The sequence below is a fragment of the Exophiala xenobiotica genome, assembly GCF_000835505.1.
Source record: "Exophiala xenobiotica strain CBS 118157 unplaced genomic scaffold supercont1.5, whole genome shotgun sequence".
Taxonomy (NCBI): Eukaryota; Fungi; Ascomycota; class Eurotiomycetes; order Chaetothyriales; family Herpotrichiellaceae; genus Exophiala; species Exophiala xenobiotica.
The window spans coordinates 2,270,190-2,297,750 of NW_013562490.1; the positions used below are offsets into that span (position 1 = coordinate 2,270,190).

The 27,561-nt window shown below is 52.3% G+C and overlaps 14 protein-coding genes across 17 annotated transcripts; 7 read left to right on the plus strand and 7 right to left on the minus strand.

Annotated features, from left to right (window-relative positions):
• The first annotated feature begins 618 nt into the window (after positions 1-618).
• On the plus strand, positions 619-1,837 carry PV05_08619 (uncharacterized protein). The gene has a single exon (XM_013458144.1). It carries the CDS (start codon positions 801-803, stop codon positions 1,743-1,745), a length of 945 nt encoding a protein of 314 aa, XP_013313598.1. The 5' UTR covers positions 619-800; the 3' UTR covers positions 1,746-1,837.
• Positions 1,838-2,011: 174 nt separating this feature from the next.
• On the minus strand, positions 2,012-3,682 carry PV05_08620 (uncharacterized protein; the record flags this gene model as incomplete). The annotated part of the gene is made up of 1 exon (XM_013458145.1): positions 2,012-3,682. The coding sequence occupies one exon, from the start codon at positions 3,680-3,682 to the stop codon at positions 2,012-2,014; it is 1,671 nt and encodes a 556-aa protein (XP_013313599.1).
• Positions 3,683-4,234: 552 nt separating this feature from the next.
• On the plus strand, positions 4,235-5,067 carry PV05_08621 (uncharacterized protein). The gene is made up of 3 exons (XM_013458146.1): positions 4,235-4,317; positions 4,484-4,607; positions 4,713-5,067. The coding sequence occupies exons 2-3, from the start codon at positions 4,515-4,517 to the stop codon at positions 5,064-5,066; spliced, it is 447 nt and encodes a 148-aa protein (XP_013313600.1). The 5' UTR covers positions 4,235-4,317; positions 4,484-4,514; the 3' UTR covers position 5,067.
• A 614-nt stretch (positions 5,068-5,681) lies between these two features.
• On the minus strand, positions 5,682-6,455 carry PV05_08622 (uncharacterized protein; the record flags this gene model as incomplete). Its single annotated transcript, XM_013458147.1, has 1 exon — positions 5,682-6,455. One exon carries the CDS (start codon positions 6,453-6,455, stop codon positions 5,682-5,684), a length of 774 nt encoding a protein of 257 aa, XP_013313601.1.
• A 1,415-nt stretch (positions 6,456-7,870) lies between these two features.
• Positions 7,871-9,389, plus strand: PV05_08623. Of its 4 annotated transcripts, XM_013458148.1 has the most exons (4): positions 7,871-8,576; positions 8,704-8,737; positions 8,925-8,978; positions 9,039-9,389. In XM_013458148.1, exons 1-4 carry the CDS (start codon positions 8,234-8,236, stop codon positions 9,091-9,093), a joined length of 486 nt encoding a protein of 161 aa, XP_013313602.1. In that variant the 5' UTR covers positions 7,871-8,233; the 3' UTR covers positions 9,094-9,389. The 4 variants fall into 4 exon arrangements, with proteins under 4 accessions (XP_013313602.1, XP_013313604.1, XP_013313605.1 ...); XM_013458150.1 differs by having other exon boundaries at positions 7,871-8,737; XM_013458151.1 differs by having other exon boundaries at positions 8,704-8,978.
• On the minus strand, positions 9,377-10,036 carry PV05_08624 (uncharacterized protein; the record flags this gene model as incomplete). The annotated part of the gene is made up of 1 exon (XM_013458152.1): positions 9,377-10,036. One exon carries the CDS (start codon positions 10,034-10,036, stop codon positions 9,377-9,379), a length of 660 nt encoding a protein of 219 aa, XP_013313606.1.
• Positions 10,037-10,684: 648 nt separating this feature from the next.
• On the minus strand, positions 10,685-11,146 carry PV05_08625 (uncharacterized protein; the record flags this gene model as incomplete). Its single annotated transcript, XM_013458153.1, has 1 exon — positions 10,685-11,146. The coding sequence occupies one exon, from the start codon at positions 11,144-11,146 to the stop codon at positions 10,685-10,687; it is 462 nt and encodes a 153-aa protein (XP_013313607.1).
• Positions 11,147-12,130: 984 nt separating this feature from the next.
• Positions 12,131-13,453, plus strand: PV05_08626 (uncharacterized protein; the record flags this gene model as incomplete). The annotated part of the gene is made up of 2 exons (XM_013458154.1): positions 12,131-12,268; positions 12,326-13,453. The coding sequence occupies 2 exons, from the start codon at positions 12,131-12,133 to the stop codon at positions 13,451-13,453; spliced, it is 1,266 nt and encodes a 421-aa protein (XP_013313608.1).
• A 45-nt stretch (positions 13,454-13,498) lies between these two features.
• PV05_08627 (uncharacterized protein) lies at positions 13,499-15,919 on the minus strand. Its single transcript, XM_013458155.1, has one exon. The coding sequence runs from the start codon at positions 15,519-15,521 to the stop codon at positions 13,611-13,613; it is 1,911 nt and encodes a 636-aa protein (XP_013313609.1). The 5' UTR covers positions 15,522-15,919; the 3' UTR covers positions 13,499-13,610.
• A 636-nt stretch (positions 15,920-16,555) lies between these two features.
• PV05_08628 (uncharacterized protein) lies at positions 16,556-17,573 on the minus strand (the record flags this gene model as incomplete). The annotated part of the gene is made up of 2 exons (XM_013458156.1): positions 16,556-17,125; positions 17,175-17,573. 2 exons carry the CDS (start codon positions 17,571-17,573, stop codon positions 16,556-16,558), a joined length of 969 nt encoding a protein of 322 aa, XP_013313610.1.
• A 516-nt stretch (positions 17,574-18,089) lies between these two features.
• Positions 18,090-20,008, plus strand: PV05_08629 (uncharacterized protein). The gene is made up of 3 exons (XM_013458157.1): positions 18,090-18,404; positions 18,454-18,989; positions 19,042-20,008. Exons 1-3 carry the CDS (start codon positions 18,209-18,211, stop codon positions 19,819-19,821), a joined length of 1,512 nt encoding a protein of 503 aa, XP_013313611.1. The 5' UTR covers positions 18,090-18,208; the 3' UTR covers positions 19,822-20,008.
• Positions 20,009-20,705: 697 nt separating this feature from the next.
• PV05_08630 (uncharacterized protein) lies at positions 20,706-22,960 on the plus strand. Its single transcript, XM_013458158.1, has 5 exons — positions 20,706-21,154; positions 21,235-21,437; positions 21,517-21,562; positions 21,721-22,247; positions 22,346-22,960. Exons 1-5 carry the CDS (start codon positions 20,951-20,953, stop codon positions 22,398-22,400), a joined length of 1,035 nt encoding a protein of 344 aa, XP_013313612.1. The 5' UTR covers positions 20,706-20,950; the 3' UTR covers positions 22,401-22,960.
• On the minus strand, positions 22,800-25,139 carry PV05_08631 (uncharacterized protein). Its single transcript, XM_013458159.1, has 2 exons — positions 23,599-25,139; positions 22,800-23,449 (listed from the first exon to the last, which is right to left on the minus strand). Exons 1-2 carry the CDS (start codon positions 24,182-24,184, stop codon positions 23,130-23,132), a joined length of 906 nt encoding a protein of 301 aa, XP_013313613.1. The 5' UTR covers positions 24,185-25,139; the 3' UTR covers positions 22,800-23,129.
• A 1,147-nt stretch (positions 25,140-26,286) lies between these two features.
• On the plus strand, positions 26,287-27,412 carry PV05_08632 (uncharacterized protein; the record flags this gene model as incomplete). Its single annotated transcript, XM_013458160.1, has 2 exons — positions 26,287-26,473; positions 26,526-27,412. 2 exons carry the CDS (start codon positions 26,287-26,289, stop codon positions 27,410-27,412), a joined length of 1,074 nt encoding a protein of 357 aa, XP_013313614.1.
• Between the last annotated feature and the right edge of the window lie 149 nt (positions 27,413-27,561).

A 27,561-nucleotide genomic window follows, 5' to 3' on the forward strand; every position in this document is an offset into this window, starting at 1 on the left:
AGACTAGGCACATCTTTAGCCAGGTAGCCAGGAGCCTGGCAGGTGAATTGCAACCTCGCCGGCTTGCTTGGTTGATAGATCTTCGAGGTTCGAGTCAATCTTCCCCCATGAAGGACTTACTCCTACTCATATCAGCGTGGACCGTTCACCGAGATTCTGCGATACAGGACACAGGTCGGCTCAGTCTTCGGTTCTGCCCACACAGTCCATCAAGCTCTCTGTATGGGTGAGCTGACATATGAGACGCTTGGACGAGCAGCTCAGCGTTGTTAACAAATCAATATGGAGCGCGCTTCGGTATCAGCAAAGAGCGAGGACAGCCTCAATTTAGTCATCTCAACCTCTCAGCAAATCATCAACACCGAACAATTCTGCAGCATTTGCTCGTCACTAGCTAGTCTTTCGCCGAGACTTTCAGGCCAGCCATGCCTGAGCTCGCGCTCGCCGTTGGCTCTCGACGCGGCCCATCGACGCCTCTGATCAGTTAGGAATCCTATCAGCTGGAGGCCGAGCCGCGAGACGCTGACTAACCTCGGCCCCCCTGACGCTCCTACCGTGAATAGCGAGGGACCACTTACCTAATGCTTCGAGTTGGACTTTGGAGCTATATGCCTTTGGGTCCCCGCTACAAAGGGGTATATTATGGTAGGTTTGAAGGCGCACAAGGAGAAGAATCTTTAGATCAATAGTACATCATCAACCTTGAGCCTTCCAGCTAACGCAGACCACTCAATCCCCATCATCACCCAAAGACGTCGTTTACGACCTTCCATTTCACCACGGCAAGAAACATCTTCAAAATGACACAAAAGGTCATCACCGTTTTCGGTGCCACGGGCAACCAAGGCGGCAGCACTGCCTCTGTGATCTTCAACAGCCCAGATTTATCGGCCAAATACAAAGTGCGAGCCATCACTCGCGACCCGTCAAAGCCAGCGGCTCAAGCTCTTTCCTCAAAGGGATCCGAACTGGCCAAAGCAGATCTGGACGACCTTGAAAGCGTTCGATCAGCCATTGCCGGGTCCTATGGCGTCTTCGCTGTGACCAACTATTGGGAGAAAGCATCAAAGTCCGCCGAGATTCAGCAAGGCAAGAACATTGTCGATGCATGCAAAGAAGAAGGCATCAAACACCTAGTCTGGTCCTGTCTGCCCAATGTCACCAAGCTGACCAATGGCGAACTCTCCAAAGTTGAGCACTTTGACTCCAAGGCCGAAGTCGCCGAGTACGCTGAGCTGGTCAAAGGGGATATGATTGTCTCTTATTTCATGCCAGGATTCTTCATGTCCAACTTGACACAACAGTTCCAACCGGACAAGGGCACCGGTGTCGTGACATTGAGCCAGCCTTGGAATCCAACAGAGACATGGGTCCCCATGCTCGACATCCAACGCGATACCGGTCTCTTCACGGCAGGGCTGTTCGAAGCCGGGTCTCAGGCCAACGGGGTCTTTGTGCAAGGTGTCAGTGAGTGGGTGCACCCGAAAGATATCACGGATCAGTTGTCTCAGATCACAGGCCGTGAAGTCAAGTTTGTGGAGAGGCCGGCCAGCGTCGAGTCTGCCGCGCAGTTGGGCAATAAGATTATGGAAGAACTCACTCAGAACATGATCCTTATCCGCGATTATAGCTACTTCGGCAAAGGGTCTGAGCAAAGGCAGGACGAGAGTGATAGATTCTTGCTTCCGGGGGGGAAGAGAAATACCTGGGAGGCATTTGCTCAGAACATACAGTGGCAGTGGTAGTGGCAGTGCTCGCACCGTGGGAAGGAGGATGGATCCAGTGGATAGATCGACACCAGTATATATTTAATGCATGCCCCTGCAATTACAATCCTTGGCCATAGGCCGCATATCGTCAAATGTCTTCTTTCCTAGACTAGGCGATGGCGGCATAGAAATCAGAAAATCTTCCACTACTTGACCCTCGCAGTCTATTCGTTGAGCCATGATTTTTGATTTCGTCTTTGCCTCTTACCATGGTCATCGACCCAAAGACAAGAGATCGGGGCCTATTCACCCCATGCCACCCACTCTGCGACTCTCTCGCCAAGAACATAAACAGCTGCCTGGATATGGCAAGCAAGCGGAATCGGGAAGACGGATGCGTCGACTACCCTCAGCCCTTTCACACCTGCCACACGACAATGGCTATCGACCACCGTACCCATCGAGCATGAACCCATCGGATGATCGATACTCACTCCAAAGTTCCGGATTCGTTTGTCTATCTCTTCATCCGGCGTCTCCTTCGTAATGGGCACATAGCCTTCGGGAGTGACCTCATGAGATATGAAGGATTTGCCCGTTTCAGTCTCAAGCAGGATGCTTGACATTTTTCGCAAAGCTTCACGAAGGATATATCGGTCCGACTTGGTTGCGTTGGAGTTGACGTCAATGACTGGAGGCTCCTCGGCGTTGGCCGATTTAATTGTCACAGATCCCCTGGATGTGGTAGCCAGACAGACGCACAAGGTGGTGATGTGACTACCGTCGATGGCAGCATCGATTCCCGCCAACCTACTGCCCAAGGGGACATATAGTGGAACCAGTTCCATGTGTGAAGCACCCTGCCGGAGCAAGAATTCGCGATCTGCAGGATCCTCGATAAGCGGCTGAAGTGTGGAAAGCTCGTTCAGCGAGCTGAACTCGATAAAGTCCATGGGCCAGCCAGCGAAGTACGACGGATCCATCAGCAGCGGCGAGCCCAGCGCGAGACCTTTCTCGGGGTGCTTGAGCTTCCATGTCAATCCAAGACCCAGATGGTCCTTGAGATTCTTCCCGACTTCGACATTCACGGCCACCATCCGAATGCCATACTCTTCCAACATTGCAGGATCGCCGATTCCTGAAAGCATGAGAATTTGTGGACTGTGATAGACTCCGGCAGAGATGACGACCTCCTTGTTCGCAACGATATGCTCGCCTCCGACAAGGTCGACGCCATTGGCGACTACCTCTCCAGACTTATCATCAAAAGTGACACGCTGGACATGACACCGCTTTCGAATCTCAACATGAGAAAGGTCGTAGAATTTACCGGGCAATTGACGCGCGCCTTGCAGCCAGACCTCGACCATTTCAGTCAGGCCGTTCTGATCGCCCTTGTTCCCGTCGGCAATGTACCTGACGCCTGCTTCCTCCCATGCCTTCTGGACGGTCTCGCGGAGAGGATACTTGCGCTTCGGCCAGTTCGCTCGGACGGGCGTGGCGGTCAAGGGCCCGTCATAGCCGTGGTGCAGCTCGTCGCGGTCCATTTTGCCCTCACCTTCGCCGGTGAAGACCTGCTCCGTCATTCTGAAGTACGGGAGGAGTTTGTCATACGACCAGGCGTCGTCGGCGACAAGTTTGGCCCAGTAGTCGTAGTCCGACTTGGGGCCTCGTGTCCATGCTCCGCCGTTGATGGCCGCGGACCCGCCGATGGCTTTGCCAACCGGCACGCGCACAGCGCGGTTGTTCAGGTGAGAGTTCGGAGCGATCTCCAGGATGCAACTGTGCTCGGACTCTCGGGCCTCGTGGGCGTACACGGATGAGAGGATGCTTTCTGTCTGAGATGGGTCGGTGCCAGCTTCAAGCACGAGGATCTTCTTCTCGCTAGACGGCGGAAGGAGCTTGGATAGTCGGGCTGCGAGCGTGAGCCCGGCGACACCGCCGCCTACAATGATGTAGTCGTACGAAGTCATCGCGTTTGATAAGGATGTGGTCGCTGGCGGAGTGTCTGATGTTTGAAGACTCTCACGGGCGACAGTCAGGGAACTCGGTGTGAGTGTGAGATTGGCAGTCCTTTCTTCTTTTTGTATGTCCCTCCTGTAGTGAGCACACAGTGCTTCACGAGAGCCCCTCGATCATCCTTACCTCGACATCAGCCCTCCGAGGTCATTGCGCTAAGGGTGCCCCATAGTACCTGGCATTGAACCTGCTCTGACCTCTCATCCTAATGGTTGCACAGCAATACGAATGCGGCGCCAATCGTAGAGATATTCTGCGATAAGTGTGCTTACATGTTTAGCTTTGCATGCCGAGCATGACTTACCTCCCGCCGGCGCCTTGGGACGTCATATAGGGGTTTCGACTGTTTGCGGTGCTGTCCATTCTGATCCTCGGCTGGCTCAATGGTCCTTTTGCACCAGCTGCGGCGCCGGCTGACTAATCATGTAATCGTGGACTTACGTATTCAGGCACGTCCGGGAACAAATCGACCTGAATGCTTCTACCGAACGAGCTTGAGTGTCTCCGTCTGACCCGGAAGTAAGGTACTCCATACAGCTGTAACTCTTACGAGTAGCAAACCTCAATAAAGTACTTGTACTTGCAACCAGTAAGTGCACCGGAAGCATGAGATATCCAGTCATGGGCTTGAGTCTGGTCGCATTGTCATCCCCTGCTCGCTCAACCACTACTCTGTACAACGAGGGTGAACGAGACCTGAAAGAAGAACTTTGCCCCGCTCGTTGACAAGCCCCCAAACTAAGGCACTTACCTAGGTCACTCCCTGGTACCGGTTCATCGGTCGTGATGACGCACGGAAGCTGCCTCTGCGGAGACGTGAAATTCAGCCTGGCCATAGATCCTGATGTCAATGTTACAAGCACTAGGACGGACAAGAACGTACGTACCTTACCTTACGCTTCACCGGGTCTTCCTCCACCACCACCGACGACACACTGAGGTACAAAGTACTATAGTAGTCTGTGCTGATCAGGCAAGAATTAGGGACAAACATCACTCTGTCACTGTCGAGCATGCCGCAAAATTACCGGAGGCACCACCTCGGTCAACTTGACAGTGCCGTCGACCCACTTCGTTTTGGACAGCGGCACCCTCAAGACCGTCACGACCAGACACGTCGACGAAGGATTCGAATTTTCGCTGTCGTTCTGTGAGGGCTGCGGCAGTCCGATCTATGCCGTACCCCAGGCACGGCCGGGCGTCAAGATCATTCAAGTCGGCGTTCTGGACGACGGAGATCTGCTAGACAAAACGCCTGATGTTGAGCTCAATGTGAAGTACAGGCCAGCTTGGGTCCAGCAGGTCAGCGGGGCGGAGCAGAGAGAAAGATACACTTGAGTGTGATGCTGTCAGTAATCATAGCAGATAACTCCACCACCGGAAACTGGTTTCATGCTCTTGTTTGAGGGGAGAGGACATCGGTTTGATTGGAAATGCTTTGCAGCGATTGCTTTGAGCCATATTATTTTCATTGACGATTCCTTTTCGCTATCGAACGAAAGTAGTCCTCCACTAAAAGAGCCCCAGATCATACATAAAACGCCCTGTAAGATGAAAGTGATATATAAAAAAGGTTGAATAGAAATTTTCGTCATGGGGCCTGGTCTCAGCGGCCTCCCGTTGAAGTGGCCTCCCCTTTGAAGCTGCTTCTCGCAATTCCTGACTCTGCTTCACCTAGCGGACTGGTCTGTCGGCGTGGCTTCCGGACGTGCTACGCATGAACTCTCGAAGCGGCGTCCACAGATATATTAATTTGCCCAATCGACAGGTCCTGCGAAAAGCTCTTGCAGACAATATCTGAGCAATGATCGAGCAATAAGTGACAGTAGCTCAGGAGGGAGTAGTGATCGAAGCATTGAGAAAGACCGAAAGAGCTTTGTTCAATGATCTGAATGTTTCGGGACCGATTCTTCAACACAATGTCACATCCGGAAAATTTACGAGTTGTCGGCTTTAATCCGTCGTTGAATGGGAATTCTCAGGGAGGTGGTTCTTCCAGACGTCATACGGAGCGCACTTCGTATATGCGACAGGGGCTCTGACACCACGAATTGCTGAACCACCGTCGGCTCTCTGGAGGGTCTTGTGACGGCAGTGAATGACGTGATCGTAAGAGATCAGTTCAGTGATCAAGGGGCGTTGATTTCTCATAGCACGAACCAGCGTTTCCCAGGCGTAGATGCAGTGAGTAATATGGTATTCTTGAGCCACATAGACCGCACCGTGTTCTCCTTTCCTCATTTCATCAAGAGTGTAGGTATTTTCGGCCGAAGTGTCTGCGTACCAGGTCCAGTTGCCCTCCGCGAGGAAGCGTTCTGAAAGGCCCTCGTCGTAGCAGTCTGCAGGCATCCAGTCCTGCATCATCACGTCAAAAACGCATCCTTTCGCGCGGGCTTCCTCGGGGTTGCCGCCGCAGTCCTGGATCTCGGCTTCTTGCGCCTTGGAAACGTCTTCTAGCAGTGCTGAAGTGGCGGTGGACGCGGCGGCGGTATTTGTTGCAGTCGATGCGGCATCCGAAGTTCCGCTGGACTTGTATGAGACGACGGCGGAGCCGACGGTAGAAAGGACGGCTGCAATGACTGCAATGAAGAGCGTGCCGGTTGCAAGTGAGAGGAGGATGGATTGTTTTCCCCAGCCTGACCTCTTGTGTCCTTCTTTATCAGGAGGAGCCAAAGGGAAGGACTCGTCGTTGGCGGAGACAGATCGATAGTGACCGTTGAGGCCCATGATTGCGATTCGGCGAGTTTCTGGAAGAATTGAAAAAGACGGGGCACGTAATGAGCGATGAGATCGGGAGCGGGAGGAAGAGGTGAGGAGTCGTCGCTAGATCAATGCGAAAAGGTCGGAAGCGAACAACAACAGAAACGAGCGCAAGGTTGCTGCTGCCGCGAGTGGTGATGATCAAAGAGGGTTGTAAGATGGACAGAGAGAAGTTGTTGTTGGGCGTGTTGGGTGGATTGGGTGGTGTTTTTGAAAGACGATGGCAAACCTGCTCAAGCCTCAGCTGCGCCCGCCCGACGATCTGTTAGGGATCAGGGGCAGTAAATGCCAAGCAAACGTAGTGCCGAGAGTGAGAGATACAGGCCAATGGACAGCCTGGAGAGCCTCGCTAGAGCCTCTAGAAGCCCCTCTTTCCGGTGTCTGTGCACTGCCATCAATCATGAGATGGTGCCCGTTAAAATTACATTATCGATAACAATTGCGGGTAACAAAAAAGGCGCAGTCTGGAGTCTGTGGACTCTCCTTTTTTCTCTGCAGATTCGCAGAAGAACCATCACCTGAGGTGGTTCTGTTCATCTGTCAAACACTCTAAAGAGACACACCACCTGTCTGATGTCTCTGCTGTTGCCAATCTCCTGGAGGTTACTCCATATCAACGACCACACCATCACAGTCGTCAGAAAAGTCCTCCGAGTCCAATCCTGGCGTATGATTATCGAGTGTGGGAGTCAACCAACCCGACTCTTCCGTTTGCTTCCCTATTTTGCGTCATATGCTATTTTTGAGTGGCAGCATGCTTACCTGACTGTGTTGAGGTGAGCCTCCGCAGCCAGACACCAGAAGGGAATGGCCTGAATTAGGGAAAAGGCTACAATCAGTTGTACTTAACGATCTCGTTCTTGCTTTGTTTAATGCTTGAGATACACACGCATGCATGCGACTCGGTTGTTTGGATACCATCATCTTGCTGCTTGCCTACTCCGTATGGACACACCTTGCTGGCTTGATGCTAAGCAATGTGAAAAAGTATCAGTCTGAGCACCCAACTTATCCCGTTACGAGTTGGATCTGTAAGAGATCAAATTCCCTCGTGGTGTCGATTTGTGGTCGCTGTAGCTATTGTATCATGCCGCGCAAGTCCTCAAGCTACTCGTCGCATGTTTCCGGGGGAAGTTGATAGGCATCATCATTTCTTTCATGAATTGTCCTTTTGTCGCAGCGACAGTCTGACCGGTCTCGCGCGCGTCAATCCACTCCACAAGGTATGTTTGGAGGAGAGCCATGGTAGCTGAAAGCCACGAGACTGGTGGAGAGCAAACCCGATATTCCAGGCACCACAATTTCATCGCTTTCCCGGCCCCTGAATGGGTATGGCTCGAGCCACCACTCTCATCGTCTCCAAGCTCGCATCCTCAGGCAGACGGCATACAAGCCAATCGTATTCGTTTTCAACACCAACCGGTTATAGCTGCACCTCTTTAGCACACTATGTTACAGGTCTCATGTTGATCAGGTTCAGCTCGCAGGTCCATTGACAAAGGTAGGACAACTACATATAGAAGAAGCTGCTCCCATATACTAGTATTGTCGCAACGCAATACGAGTCCAAAGCCCCCAAACCCGTCGCCTGCTCATCACAAGCGGCCGCAGTTGACCACTGATCTGTTGCGCCGACCGCTACTTGACCTGATCTTGCACGACTACTACTATTGCGACCATCTGCGCGACTTTATCTACAAGCCTGGACCATCACCACGCACTATTATCTGTCCAACGACAACGACATGGGCAAACTCAGATCTCCCGCATCCCCTCCTACACGAGCCACCGAAACACCCACCACCACCTTCCCACGCATGGACCCTCCTCCTCCCTACGAAGCGTCCGCATCTTCCCGCTCCACTTCCGCGCATAGCCATGACCGACTCCAGGCACATCCGCGCGAGGGCTCGCCGCAAGAACAACATCAACAACAGCCCTCTCCAGCGCAACCAGAAGCACAATCAGATTCGCTAGAGATGCAAGGCCCCGCAACGCAGCAAAAAGGCCAGAAAAAGGCGGCAGATGGATGTCTTACATTCGGCGAGGGTGCGTCGGGATGTATGACTTATGGGGACCATGCCGATGGTAAGAGATACCATTTCCAGACCACTGACGTTGGGGAGAGAAACGGCCAGCCGTGAGAGTCGAGATGGAGATTGAGTTCAAATGTATATGTGTGAGAACATGCGCTGACATGGTGAATTCAATAAAGGCTGTCTGAATTACGGAGATTATACCGATGGATGGTACGTCTCCCTTGCCGGCTCCAGTTTTCCTTTCCTTAACGTTTCTGTTGATGGCTTGGTGGAAGAGAGAATACTGCCCGAGCCCAACGGCGGTTCTTTCCTGCCCCACGGCTGTGTTCGCCGATACTATGACAAAAAGCCCGTCGGCAGCAGAGAAGGCACATTTACTAACCGCATCCTTTAACAGTTGCAACTACAAATCGCGAGACGGATGTATGCTATGGGAAGCCACGGGCGGCGGGTGAGTGATTTTGACAACTAAACTTCGGCCTTAAGCAATCGTGCTGATCCCGCTGGATAGGTGCCTTAACTTCAAGACGAGCAAGACGGGATGTTGTCAATTTGGCGAGAAATGAGTCTATGAAGTTGATCTAAGGTAGAGGAGTTTGTCTGCCATGTTGGTGTGAGATATACCATGCCGATGGACCGAAGGATTTGTCGTCTTACGTTGTGATACCAATTTGTTGCTGCTAATATGTCGAAGTCCTTCTGTTGCTCGCCTTTAGTGGCAAGACTTTCAAAGTTTTCGTGAGTAGGAGGATGCGTCTTACAGCTAGTAGAAAAGAGTTGCGCTCGCAGCATTCAGAGGTCTGTCGAAAGCAGCCTTCTATCGTGCCACAGTGCCTCTTCATACATCCGTTACTTCACCAACTCGGGCTTGTCCTTTTTGTTCTTCTCACCATTCCCACCGCCGTTCTCAGCATCAGTCGCCGTCCTCCTTCTTCTCCCTCGTCGTCTCCTCCCACTATCATCGTCCTCTTCGTCAGTGTCCATTTCGAAGCCGCCTTCCTCCCATCCGACTTCGTTCTTGCGCGCTTCAGCTTCCTGCTCCTTACGCTTGTTTTCCTCTTTCTTGCGCCATTTCCAGAAGAAGTATACACCAAGCGTGAGCATCGTCAGCGCAATGGCCACGAGCCAAAAGATCCATATATACGACGACACGGTTGGCGGGCTCGCAGTCAGATCGAAGAAATTCGTCGACACAATCGCCGCGACGAACGTTGCTGGCAGGAACGTCATTTGCAGAAACTGCATCGTCTTGTTACTGTCGGCGTCTTCCTTGTTGGCGTCGTTGTCGACAAGGGCAAACTTTCCTTTTATAAAGTCTAGTGCGTCTCTTGTCCTGGACTGGAGATATTGACACCTAGAGAGGTTGTTCTCGATCAAGTGCAGAATGTTGTTTAATTTCTCTTCCATATGTGGATTCGTCTGATAAACGTAAGTCCTGTACGAGTCGGTCATGCCGTCGTCATGACTGGAAACGTCGCGCATGAAGACCTTGTCCTCGAGAAAAGTCATAGTCTCAAGCAGGAATTTTGTGAGGGATTGTTGAAAGTAGAGCGACCGCCGGATGTACTGTAACTGTGTCGTGATGGTGTCGAATTGTCAAGCGATCCGATGCCTGCGTCACGAGAGAGACTTTCGAAGTGGGCAACCACTTTGCAGAGCCGGTTGACCTCCCAGGCGGCGTGGTCGAAGAAGACACCCAGCAGCACTACTGGAACGTGTAAAGGGTGTAGGTACCAGCGTGATGAAGCTTTGAGGAGTCGCCGCTTCAAGTCGCCGCAAGCAAAGTCCGTGATGCCGTCGAGAATACCTCTATTCTTCCCTTTCTGTAGAGAATGCGACATGGCGAACGACCACAGAAAGGGGTCATCCCGGCGAGGGTCGTAGTTGGATCGAAGAGTGCGACGTGGTGGCACGCGTTTCAAGCTGCGATTAGATTTCGCATCGACTACAAACTTGACCTGCCTCGCTGGGCGGAGGACAAAGGGAAAGTTTATAACGATTCCTATCTGATGTTAGCACGCCCGTCGTTCTTCTCATCTTCATCCTTTGGATCAATAAGAAACACGCGAAGATAGTGTAAGGGCGTACCCATCCTGATCGCTCGTGGCGGATTGAAATTGTCGTCCCAAACCGTCTTTGCTGAAAATTGCCGACCTCTCAGGACATCAGTCTCATCCAGGTATACTCTCGGTGAAGACCCCATTGTTGGATGAGTTCCTGCATTTCGTTCGGAAGGAACGGAAGATAATTGAGTTGTCTCTCGTCTGCGCGGGCCAAGTCATTATGCCGAGCTGTCTGATTGCTACTCAAGACTGGCCGTGTGCAGAGGAGTCGTAGAGCCAAGCGACCTCCTCCGGCCACAGAAGGATGATATGCCTCGAACAGGTCTTCCGGTAGCCGGCGTGAAATGGGATAATTTCTGTCGACAAATCGAACTCCTTGCGTATTGGTTTCCCATATATCAATCGTTTGAGTCTCGAAGAGGGAGTAGCGATCGACCTTTTCGAGGTCATTATATGCAGAGTCCTCATCGTCGATAGTAGCAAGCAGAGACACTCGTATCGGATCGTAGACAAACTCGTCCACGCCGTCATGAATGGGCTCGGTCGATTCGCTCATTTTCTGCCGGTCAAGGTCGACAGTATCGCCGAGTTGTGACCCGAATATGCCATAACCAGGGGGGTGTTGTTAGGATGCCTACAAGCATACCTCAGTCTGAGAGCAGTCGCTCAAGATGACGGTGCGTTTGTATTGTTCACTGACAACCTTCCTTCCCCGGCGCATCTAAGACAAGCTCATGATCCGAGCTGGGATAGTAGTAAGACATAGGGCCAAATCAGAAAGGAGCATATGGCCTAGTAATGGCTGGAACGCTGGTCAGGCTCGACGCAAGCCACAAACTAGACCCTGGACAAATGGTCCGCATCCCCTGCACCAGCTGAAAGCCATGGTCAAACTTGAGCGAATCATCACGGGCCTTCATTATGCAAGTCTGATAAAACCTGCCTCTTTAGACCATCAAGCCCCCGAAGTCGATTGAAAGGTGATGAGCGAAAATAATGAGACCAAGAAGTTGTTGCGGATGAAGAAGTCGTGACTCGAATCCCTTGGCTTGCTTGTCTTCCTCATGCTCTCGCCGACTTCACTTCCTCGCTCCTACCTAGATATTCATTGGAACAGCACCCTCGAACATCATCAGCCCACTCCGTAAGGTATCCCTCAATTCCGACAGACCGACAACGAGGCAGTCCTTCTCCAACTCTTCCTTCACACAATGCTGAACGATCCAAATTGGGGTCCTCGCGGAGACTGACCGCTTGACTCTCGTATACCTGAATCAAGCAATGATTGACAATTCTTCTCCAACGACTCTTCGTCTGTGCCGGCTCGGCGAGGTTCAAGGTAAGCAAGATCCAGCGTGCCTGACTACATAGGCTATTCACGATATGGATCTCGGGAAAGTGATCGTCAGGTTCAAGGTACGAATGTTGGAGATAATTGAACCTTTCTAGGGCATAAAGTAGGCATGCAAGGTCACATTTTCAACTCGTGGGTTCTGGTTCTTCCATTCATGTTCCATGGAATGACGAAGACTGCTACACCATGAAGACTATTCCTATATGCCTGGCAGCCTTGCTAGCAGCTCCGACCATGGCACAGGTCCAACCAGTCGGAGTTACCCAACCCATTGTGGAGGCATGTGGTGGCTTCAGCAGCTCAGTTGTCTGCGTCAACAAATATGTATGGGAGCACCATCCTTTTTCTCCATGTCATGGTCGCAATACTGACATCAACTAGGCGGCAGTACTCCCATACCATTTCAATCGCTCCATCACCTCGCTCCAAGCAGACTATGACTTCCGAAACACTACCGTATCGAGCGCCCCAACGTTCAGCCTGCTCAAGCAAGCCAACTTCGTGGTATTCGACCGCCAAAGGGGCCTTGATTATCTCGGTGGCTCACCTCGCTGGGACTTCATGTTCCCAATAGGCGACTCGGTACATGAAGCACCAGTCTACGTGCCTAAGCTCAATCTGCTGTACATGTCCCAATTGCCACCGGTGAATGCCTCTCCAGACGGCTATCTCTCACAACTCGTGGTCAACCTCAACATATCCCCGCCGACATTGAGCGAGTACCTACCGGATCCGCCGATCTTCGCACCAAATGGCGGCGTCTACCACAACGGACTAATATACTGGGCTTCGAGCGGTGGGTTTGACAACATCAATGGTACTGAGCAGCGCATCTCTATTCATACCGTGGACCCCATGACCAATAAATCTCGAGTCATCCTGAACAACTACTTCGGCTATTACTTCAACAACATGGATGACGTTACCGTCTACCCGCCATCTGGAGACCTATTCTTCACCGACCCCGATTACCCCTGGTTCAACGGCCGTGTGGACACCGCTCCTCAGTTACCCACCGCGACATACCGCTTCAACCCGACCACAGGCGCTGTGTTCCTGGTTGACGATACGATCGAGCAGCCCAACGGCATCGCTTTTTCACCGGACGGGAAGACACTATATATCACGGAAACAGGTGCATTGACCGGTAGTATCGACCCGGCGGTCGGGCCGGGAACGAAACACTACAACACAACAGGCAGACGATCGATCTATGCATTTGACGTGGCGAACAACGGCACGAGGATCAGCAACAAGCGCGCTTTCTACCTTGCGCAGGACTACATCCCGGACGGTCTCAAAGTCAGTCGCGAGGGGCTTGTCTTGACAGCTTCCGGCCATGGACTAGACGTCATTGACGATATGGGTCAACTCTTGATCCGAGTGCAAGTTAACCACACTGTGTCTAATTTTGCATTCACTGGGCCGGACCTGAAATCACTCTGGCTCATGGGCAATAAGGGCATTAGTAGGGTTCAGTGGAACATCACCGGCCAGGTGTCGAAATAGTCCAGCATAAAAGTCTTCGACCGTATCGTACCTAGAACGGATGATGCTCACTCTGGAAGAGTACATTTTTAGACTGTATATACCCGAAGCCGGCATTGTACATACTTTTTCTCTCTTTTCGTTGCCTTCCCATTCCCGTGTGTATTTCTTCGCTACGCTACGCTAAATCCAAGATCCAACTACTACCTTCTCCGTCGATCCTACCGGCTCCCAAGCCACCACTCAGCCCACCAATCCCTTTGTTCAGCGCCTCGGCTGGCTTCGTCCCGATCCAAACAGACTCACTTCTATCCAAGCCCTCCTGCACATCCCAGCACTCAGCGCCGACACTATAGATGACGCGTCCATGGAGAAAGCGTTCCCTCACACCGCGTTCAAACCCTTTCTCATACCATATTCCGCCCCCATTGGTCATGCCCGTCCCCCCCTCGCTCCCTTCGCTCGTCGTAGTACTCACAGAAGTCGCATTACTCGTCGCCACGACGCCGGCAATCACCCTCGCCACATCCTCTGGCCGGTCAGGCGGCAACTGCACACTCATCCGGCCACCAGTCTGCGCCAGCGCCCGCGGCACCATGACATTCGTGACGACAGCATTGATCCGGACGCCATCTCTTTCGGGGTCAGGATCGACGGTGCTGCGCAGACTCCTGACAAGGCCCAAGACGCCGTGCTGCGTGACCTGGTAAATCGGCAGGCCGGGCGTCTCTTTGAAGGCCGCGACGCTCGTGACAAAAGTCAAACTCCGGTCATCTTTTCCCGGCGAAGTCGAAGCCCAAGTGTCATCCTCGGGCCGCGGGAGACTCGCGTACGGATTGAGCGGCATTTTCTTCTTCTGCTTCGACTTGGGCGAGTATTTGAGGTACGCCATAGCGATGCGTGCGAATCGAATGCTCGCGGTCAAGGTGTCGGCTAGACCCAGAGGTTCCTTCTCGATTTCACCGACGGCCATGCGGAACGTCTTGTTCACGCCCGGCCTGTCGTGGTCGAACCAGCCTCTTTCGGACTCGCCGACCGAACGGGCCTGGCCGCCATCGTCGCCGACTCCGAAGATGGCGTGGTCGACGCGCCCATACATTGTTGTCGCGAGCTTGAAGAGGTCGAGCATGTCGGCGTAGCTCGTCATGTCGCATCGGTTGAAATGTACGACATGCGGTGGCGGAAGGGAGGAGATGAGTCGGCGCGCCTGGTCGGAGGATGTGTCGCCGAAAATGATGCGGCAGCCCGCGGCGTGGAATTGGCGGATCAGGGCCTGGCCCGTCTGCGAGGCGCCGTTGGTGAGGACTATGACTTTGCCGTGAAAAGTCTCGTCAGGAAGCCGGGGTGGGGTGAAGCGGCATGGGTTGCTAGAGGTCGCTATGTTAGAGGTGGTGGAAGATGACAGGGATTTTTTGGGGCGGTGCGCGGCTGTGAACGGGTTGACAGGGGTCGTTGCGGAAGGCGGTTTTGGTGACGTTGGTCCAGAGGTGGCAGGGATGGGCGATTGTGCGGAAGCCGCGGGAGTAGATGGTGGTGCAGGCATGGCTTTGGGAGAGGTAGGAGTCGCCGGCGTCGGTCGTATCGATGGTACAGAGTTGACTGTCACGGTGGTGGGTGTTTCGGGAGGCGGGCCTTGAGAAACTCGCTTTTTCTTCTTCGGGGCCGGTGTTGGAGCTGGAGTCTCTGTCTTTGGTGGTTCAGGAGTCGGCGGAGGTGCTTGCTCCTTCTTGACGGGATTGAGGTCAGCTTCCAGCTCGAAGGTGTGGGGGTTTTTGGTTATTGTCTTTCGTCGGCGGGTTGGCTTTGAGGTTTCTGTTCCATCCGTGCCGTTCTCTCCGCTGGGAACTTCGAGTTTAGACGTAGATGGCGGTGGTGAGGAAGCCTGCTCTTGAGTAGGCTGTCTTTGTGGCGAATTGGTGTCAGGACTTTTGGACGCCTTTGAGACCTGGCGAGAAATGATGTCTCCGTTAACGGCTGAAGAAGTCTCGCTGGCCCATGGATTTGAGGGAGCTTCGCTGGAGTTGGAGGGGACGTCGAATTCGTTGTTGGAGTCCGACTTGCCGGACTTCTTTCGCAAAGTGTCTTTCATCCTATAGCGCTGAAAGGGCAGACGGAAGTTCTTGAGCCCATGCTCATACCATGGCTTGAGAATCTGAAGAAGGAGGTTGTAACCGCTGGTGCAAATTTGTACCTAGGTAGTTAATTCCAAGGTAGTTGTAGGTGCCCAGTAATGACAAAAGTGGCGCAGCAGCGCGGGATCCAACAGCTACAATGAGAACTTGTGAAGCCTTGAAGAGACGAGATTTGGGTTAGAAGAGAGGGAAAGAAGCCGTGCAGATTGTTCTACAGTGTTTTCCAGTTCTAGAACTCGAGTTGCGTGTATGGAGTAGTAATTGATGAGAAGGTGCTGAGTTGAGGCGGATACAAGGGGCATGCCAATGATGGGCGCCTCATCTGCCTTCGCTACCGATTGTTCGCGTATCCGAGAGGCAATTCGATGCGAGGTCTTTCCCGGCCATTCTTACAATACAGTCACGAACAGTTCAACGTAAGGTTGCAGGGAAATTTCTCGCCGCTTTTGGAGCGTCACGGAGGGTGTCGGTGGGTGTCTTCCCGAGATGGAGATGAAGTTCAAGATCGCTGTCAGGTTTCGGTGCCTTGGCACTACATGGACATCCTGTGGTACTGTGGACAGCTTCAGACTCTCTCTCTTCCATAGTTACCGAATACTATACCCCCACGTAGCCAACAATACAATTTTTCCTAACTTTCTACATTGCTTCCTCTGGTCCCTTCTCACATTAGCCCCCATCCTCCTCGGCCGTCTATATGATCATCACTTGGGACCAGACATAGGCGGCCTGGAAGAGAGAAGACCTCAACCTTGTTCTCATGGAAGTCAGAAATGACTTCAAGAGTCCGGCCATTCAAGGCATATATGACCTGTCAGCTGAACCGCAAACTCTCAGGGAGTCAGAAACCATGCTGACGCTCAATGGCACACTGTCTGGGACAAAAGCCAGAAGCGTGAAGTAAGAACCAAACAGAAGTGTGAATGATGTTTTGTCGAAAGGTGACCTTGTCACCGCCTTGTCCATCCACTTGATGTCGCACCCGCCAAAATCAAGTATCGGAATTACCACCGGGCTTCTTGGCAGTGATAAAATGGTAATTGACATATAGGTGAAACCTTTTAGTGCAAAACTCCTTCTTGACCATTTCAGTCGTGAGCTTTGTCTCGTCGAAGCTCTTTGCAAGCACCTTGGTGTACAGCGCCAGGGTGTACGGCTCAACAGCTGAAAGCATTTCAGCAAGATGTATTCGGCCGAGTTCCTTTAACTTCGGGTCTTTGGCCCAACTACCGATGGGGATTTTGTGAGTCTGTTGTTCCGCTTCCACAAACCCTGCTTCTCTCATCCAGTCTATATGCTTGTTGGCGACATTGAGGTATTTGCCGAATACTGCACTGGCCTCGTTCAAGGTAACGTTCCAGTCGGCCGTCCAAGGTGGCAACTCCTGTTCTATGGTGCTGATCCAAGCGTCGTGCTCTTGCATTTCGAGAAGTCCTTTAGGATGGAGCGAGTCGAAACATTGTTTATAGAATCGTGGCCAGTCAGATATTGAACCTCCCAAGCTGCGGGCATGGATCAGATCGAAAGGTGCGTAGGTCCATTCAGCCTCCGCATCATCGACCTATACTCGGTCAATATGAATGCCGCTGCACCATCTTCCGTGGACATACATAGAACCGGCAGTTTGGTGGAACCCATCCAGGCTGTATCGGCGACAGGTCTGTGCCGATGACAATGGCCTCCGGGTACTCATCCGCTATATCAATCGCCCAGAGACCGGTTCCTGTGCCGACATCAAGTATGCGTTGAGGTGTAACGGGCTTCTTCAGAAGCAACTCGCCTCCCAGCATAGTCCGCCAGATATGGTGCAATAGGTCCATTCTGTCCTGTTCCGTTTCATCGTTGGGCAATGGATAACTGCCTGCTCGGTATGCATGGTATCTCCGGCCATTTTCATAAGTGTAGTTCCACACAGAGCTTGCGACAGAAGTACTTTGAAGGGAGGAGGAATCTTCCACTCCAGAGTCACCGACATCGTCGTCTGCTCTCAGTTCCTCAATGTCCGCCATAGTGTGCTTTAGTTCATGGCTGGGAAGAAATTCAAGGCGAGGGGTTGGGCGGGATGTTGGAAGTTCATTCTCATCCGACACGTAGTGTAACGTATACTTGCAGCACATCCGACATCCTAGTGCACGAGGCAGCAGAGGTCGTCACGGCTATCTGCACAAAAGCACAAAGCAAGTGCGGAGTACGTTAGCAACCCACATGCCACGCAGCAGGGATTCTTCAGCACTGGCGGCTCGATATCTCTTGAGGTTCGCAAAGGATGGCCCGGCAGTTAGCGTTCCACTGCTGATCATACGTGGTGCCACCACTTGATATCTAGTTTCATGCGGTCGGTCAATCAATTCAACCAGATTTGGCTCAACACATGCATCCCCATTGCATTAGGCCACGGGCCGCGACGCCGCCAGCCGCGGGGATGTTTCCTAAAACTTCCGGACGTTTGTTGCAACCTTTCACTTGAACACGCACGACCACGCTACCTCGTCGTGGGCATTTCGGCTAGAGGTAGGTGAGAGGTGCTGTAACACAAGATCTTGAGGTCGGTGCGTCGAGCACGCTTCCCTCATGTGCTCGGCATTGTATTGAAGAATGGAAGAAGTTGAGTTATCTCTCACTGAACTGTCAGCCGGTTTTCAAAATGTCCTTCCTCTTGCTTGCTGCAGTGTTCTTTGCGTATTTGGTGTCGCTTGCCGTCTACAGGCTTCATTTCAGCCCGATTGCCAAATTTCCCGGCCCCAAGCTCGCAGCTCTAAGTCGGTGGTACGAGTTCTATTACGAAGTCATCCTACGTGGTCAATTCACCTTCCACATCGCCGAGCTGCATAAGAAATATGGTGAGATTCTTCGCAGTAAGTACTTTGACGGATGCTTGACGATGCGCAGGGCCTATTGTGAGAATCAACCCGGAGGAGCTCCATGTCTCGGATTCCGAATTCTGGGATACCCTTTACGGGCCTGGCAGAGTCGACAAATACGATTACTTCACCAATCGACTGAACATTCCTCGCTCCATCTTTTCGACAGCGGATTACAATCTTCACAAACTTCGCAAGGCGCCGCTGCTTCCGCTCTTCTCCAAGAAGCGAATCTCGGATTTTCAGCCAGTAATCCGGGAGAAGCTCGACATCCTATGCAGCAAGATCGACAAGTATGTCGCTGGTGGCCATCCGTTCGCCATCAATCGAGCTCTTACTGCTTTCTCTGGAGACGTCATCACCACCTATGTCTTCGGTCAATCCTACCAGCACCTGGAATCCCCCGATTTTAAGGAGACATTCCAGGAGCCGTTCATGGCAGCCTCGGAAGTAGGCCATGTGGCTTTGCAATTCAAATGGCTATATCCCTTGATGCAGTTTCTTCCAGAATGGCTTGTTCTCAAGATGCAGCCACAGATATTGCTCGTCCTACAGCTTGCGAAGGTCAGGACGGCGTACCAGTGTCACAAATGGGCAGCTAACCAGTCTCCCGCAGGACTTCGACGTCAAACTCAAAGCCATATTATCGGGCACAGCGAAAGAGAACCCAGAACATCCCACGATCCTGTACGAACTTCTCCGCAGCGACTTGCCTCCCCAGGAGAAGCAGATCGACCGTCTGAACGAAGAAGCCCAACTCCTCATCGCCGCTGGCTTGACCACCTCTTCGTGGGCCATGTCCGTGATCACATTCCACATCATCCAGTCGCGCTCCTACTACGACCAGCTTCGAGCAGACCTGATCGGTGCACTCCCTCACAAGTCTGACGCCAGCACGTTCAACTGGTCGGATGTGGAGAGATTGCCCTATCTGAACGCCTGCGCTCGTGAAGGTCTGCGTCTATCCTACGGCGTTACAGCGCGCAGCCCCCGTCTCTGGGACAAGCCGCTCCAGTATCAAGGCTGGACAATTCCCCCGCGGACGCCGGTGAGCTTGACGATCGTCGACCACAACCACCAAGAAGAGATCTTCCCGGATAGCCACGCTTTCAAGCCGGAGCGCTGGCTTACCCAGGACGCGCAGGGACTGTGGCAATTGGATCAGCATATGGATCGGTGGTTTTTTCCGTTCGGCAAGGGGAGCAGGTCGTGTCTGGGCGTCAATCTTGCAATGGCAGAGATTCATCTGGGCTTAGCGACGCTGTTCCGAAAGTATGATTTCGAATTGTTCGAGACAGATGTATCCGACGTGAAGCTTGCACACGACTTCTTCCTGCCCAGTGCACGTCTGGATTCAAAGGGAGTTCGGGTTACCGTGAAAGAAGCTGAGAAATAGAACAGGGGCGCAGTTGTGTCCATCCAGACAGGAAGACTCAAGGAAGCGTGTTGCCTGTGGGCCGATTCATCGCTGTGCTCATTGACATGGGGTGACGCAGGACATTCTGTTCATAATTGCTTTGGACGGCTCGGTGGACGATGACAGGACAGATCTTATATCGATCAGTACTTACGATTCTTTCTTGTTGGGCATGGCGCATGCAGGTCTTGTGAGTTTCGTTGATCATATTACTGCACACATAAGCAAAGAATATGGACTTGCGCCACACACCAACAAGAAACCCGTCATCGTCTTCCCGTTCTCCTCGCGGATTCAGGAATGGGCTCAAAAAATCATTTTCTTGAACTCTGCCACTAACCAGACCAGCCCGCTGAACTCACATCTGATACATTTTTAGGCAGTGACTCGCAGTGACATCCGCCATTCGCACCCGCTACTCATTCGTCGCTCTAACCCCCAGTCTGGCGAAAAGGTCAAGGGAAGCTTGAATCCCCTAGATTGATGTAGTGTACGGTAAGATCAGGCCTTGCTCGAGCTAGAGTGAAGTTCAGCAGAAAGAACGTACGGAGCAACTTTCGGGGACAGAAAATTCTTCAAACTATGGCCTTTGGGCCGAGCGAAGGCTGGTGGGCCGGATTTCCCACCAACAACTTTACTTACAGAGTATTCAGCGCAAGAGTACTGACTGCGACAAATACACATATGAACGCGTTGTCTCAGTACGATTATTATGCTTACCACACCTCAAATCCATCCCCTTACACCACGATGAGCACGACGATTGAATCCCATTTATTCGACGTGGCAAGCTGAGTGATATGCAGGGCTACTCAGATCGGGCTGACGCTGACTTATCAATTGGGGGAATTTCCGTCGTTGATATCCGATGTCATGCCCTTCGTCATCTTCAATGTCGTTGTCATCAGGCGAGCAGGTGAGGAATATCAGCAGTCAAGGCAGAACACTCTTTTCTTTATACACGTTCTTTTTTTTTTGACAGTCAGAGCTTGTCATCTTGGATATCAAGCGGGCATTGGAATCCTTGCACCGCAAAAGTCGGCACATCGAGCTTTAATCATTTTCATTTCACGACCCTCGAGCTTGACCTGTGGGAAACAAAATCAAGATGCTATACGACGAAACATCACTATCCTACCGGCCAACCTACACCCGCGACCAGCTGGCCCTGTATGTCTCCTGCATCGCTCCCGACTCGTCATACACTCTGGCGACTCTTGAGGCCGAGATCAAAGCCGATCCCCTCGCAGCCTTGTCAAGACTTCAGCTGCGGCAAATGGCTTTCAATCCTTGGGGAAATGTCGCACTGCACGTAAGTCCAGAAACCCACAACACTGCATGCAGCTTTGCGTGATCAAGGCGGGGATCTTCGTTCTGATGATCTCCGTGCAGTACTCCTGGCACCGCGCCCTCTCGCTCGACTCCGAAGCCCTGTTCCACAAGATTGTCGAGCGCAGACTCGGCGGGTATTGCATGGAGAACAACGCTTTCTTTTCGACAATTCTGCGGTCTCTGGGCTATCAACTTTACGTGACGGGCGCCAGGATAAGCAATGCTCTAGAGAAAGGCGCAAACCCTCACGGTTTTGCCGGATGGTATGCCGGTCTCATTCCCTTCCTCGCGTTCTTGCCTGGCACAAAGGGCGCTCTCTAACATCTTTTGGTGAGTGTTAAGGCAGCACGAAGTCATAATCGTCACGATCGACGGGCAGAAGTATCTGGTAAGCGTCTTGCCGTTCCCTTTCCACTACCCAGAGTATTCCATTCCCCCTTACCGCAGCTTCTCATTTCGTCCAATCCCGTCGATCCCTTTCCACCTCTTGTCTTCAATTCCATAGTCGCCTTTAAACCCACTAATCAATCGCACGTGAGCGGCTAGGCCGACGTAGGCTTCGGCTCTCAGCCGCTCATCGACGCCATCCCGCTCATTCGCACCACCTCTCCTGCTCATTCAGAAGCAAAAGTCTACCCCTCCGTCCCGGGCGCCGAATGCAGGCTGGTCTACCGGTCCATCGCGCCGAACACAGACCCTAGCCAGCGTCTATGGGTGTTCGAAACGCGCAACACGTCCAAACCAGAGTGGGCTGCCGGATACTGCTTTAGCGAGTTAGAATGGCTGCCGGGCGACTTCGAGATAATCAACTACCGCACGTCCCAGGATCCGACGAGTTGGTTTACCCATCGGCTCGTGCTGGCGAAAATATTGGTCGATGAAGAGACGAGGACACGGCCGACTGGGACGATTGTGCTGAATGGGGAGAAGGTCGAAAGGAGATTGGGCGAGGAGTATGGCGGAAAGGGCGGCAAAGAGGTTGTCGTCGATGCGAAAAGCGAAAAGGAGCGGATAATGGGGTTGAGGACGTGGTTTGGTATTGTCCTTATGCCGGAGGAGGAGAGGGGCATTAGGTGAGTCGCCCACGAAAGCAAATTCTGGCCTGGTAGCAGGAGCCTTTTTCGGACCTTCAACCCACGGATACGCATATGCAGTTCTGACGGCACAACAGGGGCATGGCGAGTGAGATCAGCGAGCCTTTTTCGGTGAGTGCAGGCGATCATTGAGACCGAAGTGATTTTGGCCTATGACTATGAGTGTTTGGCCTGGAACGAAAACCGGTCTGCAACCTCGGTGGTGTCAAGATCTATTGGGAAGGGTGGGTGGACGGACGATAGACGAACGAGGCATCGTGCGTAATGGGAAGTACCCGAAATTGGGCATTTTGGGAGAAGAGATTCTTCAAAAAGCTATGTTGGATATCACCCTGCTACGAGGTTTCAATCGTGCGAGATAATCTGGGGCAGCATTTCTAGGCAGCTCGTGGGCGCCCATTTGAATGCAGTACAGGCCACATGTTGGGTTTTAAGATGGATTAGATGGTAGACACTTGCACCGCAGGACTTCATAGAAGGGGAAGATTTGGATACCCGAGAGAAGAACGCATGTTTCAAAACGGCCACATTATCGGTTTTTCCATTCCTGCCGTTTTTATGGTACGGGACAAGATTGGGGGGGGCAGACAAGTCAATGTCTTCTCAGGGCCCAAGCGAAAGTGATGCTTGTGCGTAGAAAGCGCCAGTATCGAGGCATTCATCGTAAGAAAGGCTCTGACAGTGGTAGCTCCAATAACAGTTGCATATGTATCCAAATTCATGTCTCCTTCAACTATTCCTAGACAGCATTTACGAAATCGATCTCATGATGAAGATGCCCACAGCACTAGTTAATTGGTCCAGATGCAGCTGATACTATTGCAGCTAGTAGCCTCTAGCATCGAGCATCCACATGTGCTCTTACTGAAATTCCTTTTCGCGCTTGTCCAGCCTTACATTGGTCAACGCCGAAGCAAGACTGCACATCTTGCCAGGGTCCTGGTCGATATCCTTCGTACTCCACAAAGTCTGCGCATTCCCGGGAACACCGATGGCACCAGCAGTCTTTGCACTGCGCGGATCGAGGAATGGAGCCAGGCACGGCCAGACAGCTTGGGCAGTGTCCATGAAGATGTCAATGCCGACATCGCCCAAGCCTTTGATTTCCTTGAGACGAGTGCGTATCTCTGACGGTGATGAGTCGGTGCGGGACCCTGGAAGCAAGTTGTTCAGGTCGCCATCTGGAAAATTGCTGGTCAGTCTCGCGCCAGCGGGCATCAGTGGATTAGGAAGGAAGTGGTTGAGGGTTTCTATTTTCGGCGACCTTGATAGATGGACGATTTGGTTTTGGGGAGGCCCAAAATAAGATGAATGGAAGACGGCAACTCACTGTATTTCTCGTCAATCAGCTGGACCAGTTCGCCCAATGCCGTGGCCGTCTTCTCCCGGTACCTGGTATAGCCACCTTCAGTGAGCACTTGAGTGCGCTCGTCCCACGAAGACTTTCTGAGGGTGTCGATCTTGTGATAGTCTGCCTTGATGGCTGTGGCGATTGTCTTCGCGGCTAGTTCATGGGAGATGCGGGCCGAAGAGAATATGGCATTCAGTAAGAGGGCCAGAATGGTCTCTGGCTTCGGTGACATGGGGTCTTCCAGTTCCGTGTCCGAAAGAGGGATTGAGCCATATTTTTCGATAAGCGATTTGATCTTGGGATGGGACGATGCTTCAGGCTTTGAGTCGGCGGGTTTATTCTTTCCATCCTCGTCCTTTTTCTTTGCCCCGGAGTTGGGTTGTTTCTCAGCTGGTGGTTCATCGTCGGTCTCCTTCTTGGCCTTCTTGCTAGAACCGAGCTTCTTCGAGGTGTTGGGCGCTTCTGTCTTGCTGTGGGGTCTTTTCTTAGGTGTTTCTTTGGCGGTTGCTTTGACATCTTGATCACCCTTGTCGCCCGCCTTCTCTTGGGCACGTGTTCGCACCATTGTCGCGGGGAAACCAAGCTTGCTGGCAACGGCTATATCGGCAGAGGGTAACACTGTATCAATGTTTGATGCTACATTTAGAACGTGAAGCGGGTGTACTCTGTAGAAGGTTCAATTACGAGTACGATTTGAGAGCTCCCGCTTAAGCGAGGTAGAGGTGACGTCCAGAGGACCTATGATGTCAGGCCATCTCACCTTACCAGAGCCTGTAGCGAGCATTTTCTGAGTGTCCCCAGGTCATCTCAATGAATACTCCTGCAGCAACGCGATCCCCAAAGCAAATGAGGGTGGTAAGGAGGAGTATCGTTCCGTTGGATGCGGGATTGGGACCGTCTATCCGCGCAGCGCGGCATTTCTTGAGTGGATTGTTATTTTTGGAGGCTGTGTATGGAGTCACCATAGTAAGGATATGGCGTTGCGATCACGGGACAAATTCTCGGAATAGGAGGCTAACTTGTCGAGGAAAGGTTCTCGAAGGTCGGTAGTATCCAAGAGTTTTGTGTTGCCGATTTCCGGGTCCCAAGGAATAATGCCAAGCTGAGTGCCAGGGCACTGGGAGGTGGAGGACCGTCTTGCATCCATCATCGTGGCTGTAGATCTGTGGAGAACTGTTAATACTACGTATTGACAATGGACCCTGAACTCTTCCTCCTTTTAGGCCATCTGACTTCTGAGTACTCCGTAGTGCTGGATACAATCAACGATCCCAAATCGGCGCAAGACCGTGTAAGATGGATGGGCGCAGTGATGGGGGAAAGGCCAATGTATTCCATTGAACTTGAATGAATAATCCCGTGGGCCGCAATGTCCCGTTTGATAGTGCTTAGTGGACAGGGAGGCAGTAAGTTGCTGGTTTCATGTCAAGCCCCAAAGGATTTGATTAGCCAAGACAAGGCTCACTCGCTGCTGGCAGTGTCTCGTAAGGTAATACCCACGACGGCACATGGCCGCGAAGGGGGCTTGCAGTGCGTTATTGTATTAGCCTTGCTGTCTAGCTGCATAAGGTGAACTGCAGCGGTGGTGTGAAGCAGCCGTGAACATGCCAGTTCGATAGGGATGTCCCTGTCCCCAAAGAACCAAGCTTTCTTGCCGAACCCGCTTACGGCTTCTGGGTGCATGTCGCGCTTGTCTGCAACACGGAAGTGCGGCAGGAAGGGCAGAAGGGCCACTGAATCGATCATGTGTGCCGTGACTTTTTTACTCCAGGATCGTTGAGGGAGCGAATCATAGCATCGCCCAGGCAGAGAACGAAACGAGAAGTGTAATTCTGTTGGTGGACACTGGACAGGCCTGGAGCACTGCCCCCTTCGTCTGTTACCGGGTTGCGCTCTAGCGACTCGCGACCAAGCTCCTCCATTCGATGCCGACAGGGTCCTGGCGCACAAGGCAGACCTCCAACGAGAACCCGCATGAGAAATATACGCATTTTCGAATACGACGGGATGAAACTATCCTTACCTGTCGCTCAAGCAATCAGGTGTGCCGCGTCATGGCAAAGGATGCATCTCATTCGGTGCACTTGAAGAGGTGCTCCTTTTGAGCCTAGGGGCACAGAGGGTGAGAGGACAACGAGCGTCGATTGAAAGATCTGATCAGCATGAGGGGATGGAGCGTGCCCATGCTTCCAGAAATAGCGTCCCTCAGGTTGCAGCTAGGTGAGCACGGGTGAGCTAGTTAGCTAAAAGTTGGGGGGAGAAAGTCGTCGAGGGATCGCCCATGATCACGTCTACACGGCAAGGGAAAGGCTCACCAGGCGTCTTTAGGCTTCATCCAATCACCAAATCTCCCTCCCCCTCCAACTCCTCCATCGCCTCCTCTCGTCTCACTCCACTCCATCTTCATCCCGTACACATATATTCAACTTGGTGACGCCTTAGATCTGGCTACTCTACTTCGCTTCCCCTGTCTTTACTCGTGTCATTCTGAGTATCGCCCTTATCCCCACGTCGCATATTAATTGTCGCTTGCCACGTCCATTGCGAGCGCATACCACCCATTTCCTCACAAACAAACACCACCTGCGCCCTCCATCAACACAACATTCATCGTTGCCCATCCTGTCGTCCACACATCCCCTTATACCTGAAACCGAACACTCAACAATGGACTCTCCAAGAGGCTCACACTTGGACAATGGCAAGTCCCCAACTCCACCTGTTGGCTTCCGCCCCCAGAACGGTGGTATTATCAAGGTGCAGCCACCACGACGAGAAGATCTACAACCCTCGTACGCCCAAACTCTCCAGGGCGACGAGGAGGGCGCAGTCCAAGGCTGGTATGGATCGATGAGTATGTAAAGGTCTTGTCACTGTCCGTTTCCCCACTCTGATCAATCGCGCAGTCAATTCCCTCGGTTCCTGCATCGGTTTCCTCGGTGCTATTCCATGCTGTGTCTGTTGCCCTAACCCCTACAAGCCTGTGTCGCAAGGCAATGTGGGCCTGGTCACCAAGTTTGGTCGCTTCTCCCGCGCCGTCGATCCTGGCTTGGTCAAGATCAACCCTCTGTCTGAGAGACTCATCCAAGTCGATGTCAAGATTCAGATCGTCGAGGTTCCTCGTCAAGTTTGCATGACAAAAGACAATGTCACACTCAACTTGACCTCGGTCATCTACTATCATATCACATCTCCTCACAAGGCGGCCTTTGGTATTTCCAATATCCGTCAAGCGCTGGTAGAACGAACCCAGACCACCTTGCGACACGTCGTCGGTGCGCGTGTCTTGCAAGATGTGATCGAACGCCGTGAGGAGCTTGCCCAGTCCATCGGTGAGATCATCGAGGATGTGGCGTCCGGTTGGGGTGTCCAGGTTGAGTCGATGCTCATCAAAGACATCATCTTCAGCAACGACCTACAAGACTCGCTCTCCATGGCCGCCCAGTCCAAGAGAATTGGTGAATCCAAGGTCATTGCTGCTCGCGCCGAAGTCGAATCAGCCAAACTTATGAGACAAGCTGCCGATATCTTGAGCTCTGCACCAGCCATGCAAATCAGATATCTCGAAGCCATGCAAGCTATGGCCAAGACTGCCAACAGCAAAGTCATTTTCTTACCGGCCAACAATCAGACTGTTTCTCCAGAAATGATGAATGCAGTTCATCAGCCAAGCACCGGTGGAGAACCGAGTGGTTACAACTCGAAACAAAACACTGGTGGAAATTCTTTCAGTATGGGAGCCAATGATGGATTCCAGCAGGCTATGAATGCCAGGGTCATTGAGAATATCTGAACTTGATGACCGGATGTGGACAGGTTGAGGCCCGAATAACGGTCGAAGCTCGTACGACTTGCCTTGCCGTGCACACTTTATGTTTCTTTGACTGGATCAAAACGGGTCTGAGAGGTTGAGCGCATCTGATTTTGTTGTTGAGATACCCC

Excerpts from the sequence above, each read along its gene's own strand:
- PV05_08629 (XM_013458157.1), top strand. The coding sequence starts at position 18,209 with ATGTCCTTCCTCTTGCTTGCTGCAGTGTTCTTTGCGTATTTGGTGTCG. Across the intron at positions 18,405-18,453 it reads CGAGCTGCATAAGAAATATG|GGCCTATTGTGAGAATCAAC; the intron begins GTGAGATTCTTC and ends GACGATGCGCAG. Across the intron at positions 18,990-19,041 it reads TCGTCCTACAGCTTGCGAAG|GACTTCGACGTCAAACTCAA; the intron begins GTCAGGACGGCG and ends AGTCTCCCGCAG.
- PV05_08630 (XM_013458158.1), top strand. The coding sequence starts at position 20,951 with ATGCTATACGACGAAACATCACTATCCTACCGGCCAACCTACACCCGC. Across the intron at positions 21,563-21,720 it reads TCGACGGGCAGAAGTATCTG|GCCGACGTAGGCTTCGGCTC; the intron begins GTAAGCGTCTTG and ends GTGAGCGGCTAG. Across the intron at positions 22,248-22,345 it reads GAGGAGGAGAGGGGCATTAG|GGGCATGGCGAGTGAGATCA; the intron begins GTGAGTCGCCCA and ends ACGGCACAACAG.
- PV05_08623 (XM_013458151.1), top strand. The coding sequence starts at position 8,234 with ATGGGCAAACTCAGATCTCCCGCATCCCCTCCTACACGAGCCACCGAA. Across the intron at positions 8,577-8,703 it reads TTATGGGGACCATGCCGATG|GCTGTCTGAATTACGGAGAT; the intron begins GTAAGAGATACC and ends AATTCAATAAAG.
- PV05_08631 (XM_013458159.1), bottom strand. The coding sequence starts at position 24,184 with ATGGTGCGAACACGTGCCCAAGAGAAGGCGGGCGACAAGGGTGATCAA. Across the intron at positions 23,450-23,598 it reads GCTGATTGACGAGAAATACA|ATGGCGACCTGAACAACTTG; the intron begins GTGAGTTGCCGT and ends GCAATTTTCCAG.
- PV05_08619 (XM_013458144.1), top strand. The coding sequence starts at position 801 with ATGACACAAAAGGTCATCACCGTTTTCGGTGCCACGGGCAACCAAGGC.
- PV05_08621 (XM_013458146.1), top strand. The coding sequence starts at position 4,515 with ATGACGCACGGAAGCTGCCTCTGCGGAGACGTGAAATTCAGCCTGGCC. Across the intron at positions 4,608-4,712 it reads GCACTAGGACGGACAAGAAC|GGACAAACATCACTCTGTCA; the intron begins GTACGTACCTTA and ends GGCAAGAATTAG.
- PV05_08627 (XM_013458155.1), bottom strand. The coding sequence starts at position 15,521 with ATGAAAGACACTTTGCGAAAGAAGTCCGGCAAGTCGGACTCCAACAAC.